The sequence below is a fragment of the Mesitornis unicolor genome, unplaced genomic scaffold, assembly GCF_000695765.1.
Source record: "Mesitornis unicolor isolate BGI_N332 unplaced genomic scaffold, ASM69576v1 scaffold8145, whole genome shotgun sequence".
In the NCBI taxonomy this organism is placed as follows: Eukaryota; Metazoa; Chordata; class Aves; order Mesitornithiformes; family Mesitornithidae; genus Mesitornis; species Mesitornis unicolor.
In genome coordinates this window covers 6,032-15,566 of record NW_010187447.1, presented here as the reverse complement: position 1 = coordinate 15,566, position 9,535 = coordinate 6,032, and the positions used below count along the sequence as shown (strand labels likewise).

The window sequence follows — 9,535 nt, the reverse complement described above, 5'->3', positions numbered from 1 at the left end:
TGCTAAAAGCCAGAGAAGATTTTTGGCTCTGTAGACTGCCTCGAGTAACGAGGAGCATCTTTCTTTCAGTATCCAAGCACCAGTTGTAGAAAGCCACACCATAGCTCAGCTCTCCTCAAAGTAGTTGGGAACTCAAAGATGCCCTTAAAACAGCGATGAATTGTCAAGATTTAAAACTCTGAACAGTCCTGTGGGTTGTGGGAGCTCTCGTAACTGTGTTGGGCCCTGTAGTAAGGACAGAATTCAGCAGCTGGGGTGTAAAAGCAGTGGTTGTAGAGATTTGGTGGCTGCTGTGGTGTTTCTCCAAGCCAAGCCAGCGAGCCAGGGCTGGGGTGGGGAGCGGGGAACGCTGTTGTGATGCAAAGTAATGAGAAGAGCTTGAGCAAATTTCCTGTGTTGCTTTGACTTTTTTCTCGCTTGCTTGCTGTTGAACATCTGAAACTGTCGTGTGTGTGTGTCCTGTCCAATACTGAACTCCTATCTCTCGCACTTTCAGGTGGGCATTCTAGAAACAACAGTGGAAGCTCTGAGTCCAGTCTTCCCAACATAGCCAGGTCTTTACTGCTGGTGGATCAGCTCATAGACCTGTAGCAGTGACACAGTAGCAGACGCAGTTTCTGTAACGTACCTAATCCTCTCTTTTCGTTTCCAGAAGAGTTCCCTTCAGTTGTGGTTCTTTTGGGTTTTCGCTTGGTTTATGTTTTTCCCTCCTTAAATGAAAACACAAAATCTGCCAACGGGCGACAGTCGCCACCTCCCTCCCCATCTTCCCGTGCCCTGGGAAAGCTCCTGTCTCACTTCTCCAGGTTGTCCCCTCTCAAACTGGTACAACCCCGTTGTGGTTCCCTCTGTACCTTTGCTACCCCACCCTCAGCCCCCCCATGGGATGTACCCTGAAATCCTGACCGTGAATTCGATAACCGTAGCTGCCGTACGGCCCCTGCATTCAACCAACTCCTTTCTCCTTAGAGTAGTGCGTGAGCAGCTGCGTTCTCAACCTTTGCGTTTGTGTTTTTGGGGTTGGGTTTGTTCCTGGAGGAAGGGGACGGGGGAATTGGGTAGGGACGTCCCTCTCCTGCAGAGCACAGGGTAGCAGAGCTGATGTTTCTGAATGGCTTCAGAGGAGGAGGATGCGCCGAGTTCCTCTGAAGTATTCTTGCCCAGTACCTCTGGTGATGCTGGTGCGTATCAAGAGAGTTTTCGGACTGCCCCCACATGCGATGGTTTGCTGTTTAACATCCCTGCTTGCAAATGAACTGCGCTTCCTTGGGGAGGGGGAAAACATGAAAAAAAAGGTTAAAAAACCCAACTGTTGAAGCTGCAAAAATGCCTCTAAGTGATACAGAACAAGGTTTTTGAACCAAATACATGTGAGTATGGCTGTGACTAGCGTTTCGTTGACCTTTTTTGGATGAAAAGGGCATTGTGGCAGCAGCAGATGTATTTTCTGTGACTTCTTTTCTGTGTTTGACTGGAAACAAAAAAAAAAAAAGAAAGAAAATCCCCCCAACCTACTGTAAATGGTGTATGAAACCAATTGTCCTACGGTTGTTTGTCTCTTTTTAATCCTGGTTTGAGTCCAGCATCTGGTATCTGTCCTGGGTTCCCCGTTTTCTCTTGTATAACCGCATCTAGTGCAAAGCAGTTCAGTATGGACCCATTTGTTTCCGTAGACAAAGATTTCCGTGGACTTTACTCCACTCGGGCGTTGTGGAACGAGCACGCACTCGGTTCAGATGGTTTGAAATCAGTGCTGCTACAACCCGATGGCTTTTCCCTTTTCTTTTTCCCTTGCCATGCTTAGTTTGTCAATAGCTGGATCCGCTACACTCGTTTTCGTTGGCTTATGGTCATGAAGTCCCCAATTTCTATCTTGTATTTGAAAGCTCTTTCTGCCCAGAAGGACTCCTCCTCTGTAGTGGAATAACTCCTAGCTTACTGCTGACCTTGTGTATGTGTACGTAGCTGTATTAGTAAAAGTGCAGTTTCCCATGTGCGAAAGTACGAACGACTGCGAGCCGTGTGTACTGAAGAAAGCAATCCCAGTTCGTGACTCCTCTTCCCTCTCTCCGGTCTCTCCGCTATTTCCCCTTCCCACCACTTAGTTTAACAAATTCTGTAAATACTCCTCCCATGGATTGTGTCTGCTCTACATTACTCTACTTTTCCAACCTACACTTAATAATAAAAGTATTGCTTAAGTGTGTTGTATCATTACCTGTGTATACTGCACTTTCCGAGAGAAGCTTTACATGAGAACTATGGAAATGACCTTAGTAAAATTGTGGATAGAACTTTATTATTTTTTTGTTTTATATTCCTAAAGCACAGGCGAGCTGGACTGGAGAAACATAAAGACACTATAGATAGAAAGTTATTGTATAGTCAGATACTGAGATTATATGAAAAGAGAATGGATTTTAAAAAGTAACCATCTACTGTATATTAGAAACAAAGATTTCTGTGAATTAAAGTACTTTTAAAGAATGTTTAAGATTTTAAATCTAATGGCACTTGTTCAAGGGTTCTGGAAAAAATTATCGATGCACTGGGTTGTTAATAATGCTATTAAATAAGCAGATGTGAATGTTTATTTTATTGCTTTTTCAAGTAGCTGTTCGTGGATCGGGGTGGGCAATATGGTTCGATGGGAGCGTGCGTGCTGGGAGCTGTGTGTGATCTGTACCTCCTGCACCACAAAGTGCTCGTTGCTTATTTGGGAGATGCAGGAGAGGTGAAACGAGTGGGTATTGGGGATGGATTTTAAGCTCTCCAAATGGCTGTCCTATGGGTGTCAGGGTGGTGTCGGGGTTGCTGCTCAGGAATTGAGGGGAAGGAGCAAATCGACTCCCATGCGGAGTCTGCATGGGAAACATTTGGGACCCAGCGTTCCCCAAATGGCAAAGTGTGATTCTGCTACAGCCGTGGTTGGAGCCATTGCAGATGTTTCTGTCCCCTTTTAACGCTCAGGTGTTGGGAAGTGACAGAACACAACCCTGCAGTCAGCAAACCCACAGCGGGGTGGTTCCCCCCTGGTGTTCACTTGGGGACGGCACAGGAGCTGCTCTGCCCCAGTGGAGCCCGTGGTGGTGGTTTTGGCGTTGCCTGTTTTGGTGGATCCTCCTGAGAGGGTTCTACAAATGCAACCACGGTACACGGAGATATTTCAAGTCAAGGTTGTGCTTTGGGTGCAGGAATAAGCTCTGGTTTTGGGGTGACCAGATGTTAACAGGAATAGCTGGGACCTGCAGGTTGGCTCTTGCTTATCTTAACTTGCCCCGGCCTTTGCACATCTCCCCAGTTCCTCTTTTAACTGGAGGAGCACAAGTGTCACACCCACAATGCAGCAGATTTGTGTTGTGTCTGACAATATCCGCTGTGCTGGGAGCATCTGTCCCAAAACAGAAGGTGCTGCAGCTTCCTCAGGTCTGGCTGTCCAGGTCTCCATGGGGTTCCTTGGGACCTGGCCAGGGCTGTGGGCGCTGTGCAACCCCCTGGAGCAGTCTGAGGTGGGTGGAGGCGTCTTAGCAGTTTGTGGCATCTTCTGCATCCTCCAACAGCCCCTTTACCACAGCTTGAGTGGATCTGTGTGGAGCCAAATGATTTTTGGAGGGGCCTTTTTGTGAATGTTGATGGCATTTCTTCAGCCCGAAGCTGGCAGAACGTTGTCTCTGGTGACTTTCCCAAACTACCTTATTTAAGAATCTATTTTAAAAACATTTTGTAATTGCAGTGAAAGTTCAGGTGCGATTCAGACCAAAGCTTGGGCTATCCAAGCAAATATAAAACGTGGAGCACGTGGGCCCCTGACTACAGAAAATGCCATCAAGCGGGTACCGTGCTGCAGGAAGCGTGCGTGTCTGCGTGGAGTGAGTTGTTTTCTTCTTGGCCAGTGCATTTCTCTAGTGCAGGATCTCGTGGGGGTCTGTGGGAGCTGGGGAGGAGCTGGCACGGATGTGGGGGAGCGTGAATGTGCTGTGGGAAGCGCTCTGATCAATGGGGCTGAGCAGTCAGTGTGGTTACCAGTGCCCGGGTCTGACTGGTGCCAGTGACTTTGCTGCGCATCAACCCAGTGGGAAACACAGACTTGGGAAAGGGAAAAAAAGAGCGTTTTCTTGGGTTTTCCTTGTATTTCTTGTGTAATCTGTTTCCCTAATGGCTCTGGGTCCAGCCATGCCCATGTAGGGGTGCAGGCCTCACACACCATCAGGTCTCGTTGTTCCTCGGGAGGATGGGTGGTTTGCTTGGCTGAGGTTGCTTTAGTGACAGTTCTGGTGTGTGGGACTTGCGGGGGGAGTTTAACCCCTAGAAACTCAACTGATGTTTTCTGGAGATGGCCCAGACTGCATCTGAACAGTGACTGGTGCACGTGGTGCTTGGCTGTGCCCAGTGAGGGGGCACCAAGCGATGCTGTCGGTCTCCAGTGATCCAGAAACTGCTGGGTTATGTTGTGTGGGTTTGTGCGTGTAACACCTTCCCTGTCTCACTTTGCACGGTGTCGGTGGCTGTACAAGTGGGCCAAAACTAGAACATTAAATTCCTTGTCATTAAATTTCTTATCATTAATTCCTTCTGGAACCAAAGACCCTGCATCCGCTCCCAGTTGTGCCGCTGTGCAGTGACTTGGGCAGAACTGTTTCACTCTGCTGTCCAGACTGGCGTCCAGTGGCACAGCAGTGGTGATGCTGAGTTTTGCTTTGGTTGCCTCATGGAAGTGCTGTATGGGGATAGTTCTGCATTGCTGTTTGATAATTTCCTTCAAGGAACTGGAGTACAAGGAAGAACTCCCCAGTTTCAAGAATGAAGGAATGAGAAGGTTTTTGACCCTTTTAAATGCCAGACCGGTCATCCTGCACACCAGTAACTGCTGGTTTTAGCTTCCTGTTACCGTCTGTTGAGACCTTCTTGGCTTTGGCTTGATGAAATCAGGAGTTATTTGATGCAAGAGAAGCTTTAGACTCTGGAAGTGCCTCCATCACTGATAGGGATAAGGGAGTGGAGCATCTCCCTTCTGAGGAGCGGCTGAGGGAGCTGGGGCTCTTTAGTTTGCAGAAGAGGAGACTGAGGGGGGACCTCATTCATGGTTATAAAGATTTAAAGGGTGAGTGTCACGAGGATGGAGCCAGGCTCTTCTCGATGACAAACAATGATAGGACAAGGGGTAACGGACACAAGCTGGAACACAGGAGGTTCCACTTCAATTGGAGAAGAAACTTCTTCTCAGTGAGGGTGACAGAGCCCTGGCCCAGGCTGCCCAGAGAGGTTGTGGAGTCTCCTTCTCTGGAGACATTCAAAACCCGCCTGGACGCCTTCCTGTGCAACCTCATCTGGGTGTTCCTGCTCCGGCAGGGGGATTGGACTGGATGAGCTTTGGAGGTCCCTTCCAATCCCTAACGGTCTGGGATTCTGGGATTCTGTGATCACCCCTGACTTTTTTTGGGCTCTGCTCTGGAAATGGGATCATCGCCTGGGTGACTGCGCTGCCCCCTTGCAGCCCCTGTAGCAGGGACAGTAAATCCTTTACAGCTTTCCTGTCCCTTATTTCAGTACTTTGCCATTTTCCTTAAAAGATGGGGGAGCCCCATGTGTCAGTGCTGGTGAATGCTTCCTGGGGTACCAAGTGATTGTATTGCTGTGGTTCTCCCTGCAGAAAGGGACCCTGTGTAAAGTTTAGGAAGTGTTTCTTTAGTGTGGATAGCTGACCCTAGAATATTAATATTAATAAATTTTTAAAAAAGGGAGAAACCTTATCTCTGAACTCAGAATTCTGTAAGGATTTAATGCAGTAAAGCTTGCAGCTGGTGGGAGTGTGCACGCGTTAAAACCTGAGCATTAATTGAAGCGCAAGGGATGCTTCCCCCTGAAGTAACGGGGATCTTGGGAGTCTGGACACACGGAGATGGGCAGGGCTCCACACAGAGGCACAGATCACAAGATTTGTCCTTTACCCTCATGCTGTTGCTCTTTCTCTCCTTTACTGGAGCACAGAACAAAACCACCACGGCTTTTCCTGGGAAATGGTCCCTCCGTGCTGCAGTCTCTGGTCTCACGTTGCCGAAGCGTCCGTTGGCACTGGCTAACGTAAATTCTCTGTCATCCTAAAAGTGACGCAGTCACAGCCCTGAAATGTTTGTCTGCAAAGCCCGCAGTGTGGGAAGGCACTGACCATCTCCTCAGCTCTGACCCAACCTTCACACCAAGGGGCCTGGGGTTTTGGGGTTTGATTCTTTGATTGCGTGTCACAGTATTGCTCGGACACATTTTAACATATGAGATTAACCACTATGACAGGAGATGTCTTTGTCCTTGTAGGGATGTGGCCATGGCTCCTTCTGGGACTGTCCCTTTGCTTTCTGCCGAAGGAAACAAAGTGAGGGAGCCCAAGGACATGGGAAGGAGAAGGGGCCCGAGGTCAGTTATGGTGGGACGGGGTCTGGAGCCAGGTCTTCCTCCTCCAGAATAGACCATGGGAGTGGAGATGGTGCTCCTCTCATCAGGAGATCCCCAAATTTCTCGGCTAATCCACTGTATTTTAGTATCACTGTGTCCATTTTTATTGTATTCAAATTGAGAGCCCTTCCCTTACTGCCCAGCAGGGAATCCAGCTCCTAAGGCAAGGGCAGGATGAGTTCCTACCTAAGCATTGCTTCGTTTTATCCTCCCAGAGTAATCCACAACTCCTGTTCTGGCCTTGGTAAGGGACATAGCTGCTTCCAGCGCCCTTCTCACTGACGATGGGCGGAGAGAGCAAGAAAGCATTGGGAAAAGTAATTTATTTCTGAAAACAGAGCGTTCTGGCTGTTTTACAGCGCCTCCAAGTTGGGAGTTATGTGCTGCTCCTGTCCTGAGCAAATGGGCTTCTCTTGCTCTGAACACCACCTCTTACGTGAACACAGACGCGTACTAACGCAAGTAACAACCAAAATTCTGACCAGACCACTTGTTTGCGCTCGTCATGTGAAAAGCGGGACGTGGGTTTGCGTTGGTCACCCTGATTAATGCCTTTTTCCTTCCCTTGGTTTCCTGCACGCTGTATTTCGGTCAGGAATGGGTAATTCGGAGGCTTTTGCGTGATGTGGCGGCCGGTCTTGCTCTGCTTCAGCCTGTATCCTCAAAATCTCCCAGTAATACCTGGTAAATCTGGTAATCCCTGGTCAATACCTGGTAATAAACCAGCCCTCTGGAGGAAATCACCACCTTCATGCTGTGTCAGTGACTGCAGATTGGCATCTACGGTGAAACGGTTGCTGACAGCGTAGGCTTCAGGAAAGAGAGAGTATTTTTGTGGAGTACCTTCTGAAATGTTCCCGTATCTACACTGTCTGTGTTTAGCAGCGTAATGTATCCAAGTGAATAGTTTCCCAATAAATACCGATTTTGATGCCGAATGAACGCCTGCTGTGTCTTTAATGGTGAGAAGTGCCTGAGAATGAGTCAGCCCACGAACATCTACGGACTCGATCGTGAAACGGTGCCTGGGCGTGCAAACGTGAACGTTTAACCCGGGCAGAGCACGAACATGGGTGGCGATGCCGCTTTGTCACAGCAGGGCGGGCTGGTTAGGACCTTGCTTGTCCTTCGGTCCATGGCTGCCAACCCAGCTCCTTCCCCTCCTCGTCCTTCCCCCAGTTCACACTTAGTTTTCATGTGCTTTTTTTCCTATCCTCTTGCTAACGCGAGCCCAATGACACCCTCCTAACGTGCCAGTAGCTCTCTGAAGGTAAGATCTCATCTCTTCTGTCTGTGTGGAGTCCTAACGCAAAACCAACCCCATCTTGGGCTCTTGGACCTGGAGAAGAGCAGAAGAGCAAGCCTCTCCCCGCGCTGCCTGCTTTTGCTAACGCAGAAGCAAGCCAGAGCGTTGTAGATGCTTGGTTTGGAGTCATGGTGTGGATTGTTTAACGTCATCTGTCTCGCAGTGGTTTGAAAATCATGCTGCTGTAGTTTCCAGGATTCATGAAAAACTACAGGCTGACCTTCATGCTTTGAAACGTGTTATTTCAGCAGCTTGGAGGGCATCCCTGTGCGTTTAAAACGCCCGAGTGTAATTCCACGTGTCGGTGGGACGGCTGACAGAGGCCGTGCTGAGCTGTGTCTGCAGGGCAGACAACGAGCAGCGGCGCAGAACACCGTGACAAACGCTGTCTGTGAGCTGGAGCTGCAGCCCAGTGTCACCAAGCGCAAACCTCTCCGTGCTGGGTGGCAGAGCAAACCTTGGCGGCTGGTGCTGAGGGTCCTGGGCGCGCCCCTTCGTGTGCCAAACATCTGCCATCTCCTTCCGAAAACGGGTGCTCGTGGTGTCCCCGAGGCGGTGTCGAGTCGTGTGTCGGTTCGTGTGCCGTAAAAACCTCCCCTGGCATCTTTGTTTTCTTCCATTCGCCCTCCCTCTCCATTTTCCATGCGTGACGGTGGTTTCAATCTGAACGGCATGACGTTTCCCGTGCACCCTTCGTTCTTCTCTGTGATGACGGGGCCGCAGCTCGTGCAGTAACCCTCTTCTCTTGCATTTTCAGGTCTGCAGAGGGATCCAGCCCTGTTCCCCGCTGCAGCCCTTGAGCTCTGTAAAGGACCTCCCGGCAGCGACGGCCTCGCGTTGTACAAAGCTCGGGCCGAGAGCCTGGAGGTGAAGACGCAGCACAACGCGGAGCCGGACTTCGTCGCCAGGGATGGGCCTTCCAGCAACAGCTCCTTCTACAGCAGCGAGGGAGAGGGGACGGACCACGAAGCAGATATTTTGGATTGCAGCGGCTCCAGGCCTTTACTGATGGATTCGGAAGAGGAGGAGGAAACCGGCAAGGTGTGCGCAGGGTTACTTCAGCCCAGGGAAAGACGCGAGGCCTCCAAAGAAGATCCCCGCTCCCAGTCTGCCCAGTCCAGAGCAGGGGAGTCGCTGTTCCCTGCCTTCCAGTCGCACACCGGGGAGGTTTTTAACGAACCCGATGTCTTTGCCACGGCTCCTTTCCGCAGCTCGAGAAAAGTGTCTGATGAGGTGGACGTCTTCACCAGAGCTCCTTTTCTGTCCAAGGGCAACGTGGCTCTTAGGCATCCGGAAGAAGCGGACGTGTTTCTGAGAGCTCCTTTCACTAAAAAGAAAAGCGTGGAGGAGTTGACTTCCCACAGCGCGTCCAAGGAACCGTTCGCACCACCCCTCTTCCCGAGCCAAGGAGGCGAGAGGGGGGCGCCCCCCAGCACCGAGCCAACGCCGTGTTCCCAAGCCTGGATTCGGCAATGCGCGGGTCCCCGGCCACAGCCAGACCTCAGTACCCCTCTGCCGGGTTTACCCAGCCGAGCAATCTCCATCCCTCGTCCGTGAGAGCCGTGGAGACGCAGGAAACGCCCCCGTCCAAGGGCGTGCGGCAAGAGCAGGGCGGCGAGAGGAGCCCGGCAGGACCCCAGGAAGCCGCGCTGGGCTCCGCGGCGAACAAACCTTTCCGTCCGCAATCCCTATCGAAATATTCCCGTCACTACAGCCCCGAGGAGGGGCAGGGTCTCGACGTGAAGCCCATAGCTGCTTACAAGGTGGTTTCTCAGACCA

At 50.7% G+C, this 9,535-nt stretch overlaps 1 protein-coding gene across 1 annotated transcript in view; it reads left to right on the top strand.

The window, feature by feature from the left end:
* The window catches only part of LOC104541392 (uncharacterized protein FLJ45252-like), a gene marked incomplete at both ends in the record, with an annotated part of 16,307 nt that extends 6,773 nt beyond the window's left edge, over positions 1 to 9,534 (top strand). Inside the window, 2 exon segments of the mRNA XM_010185446.1 lie at positions 8,514 to 9,181; positions 9,184 to 9,534. Of these exon segments, the coding sequence (XP_010183748.1) occupies positions 8,514 to 9,181; positions 9,184 to 9,534 (1,019 nt within the window).
* Between the last annotated feature and the right edge of the window lies 1 nt (position 9,535).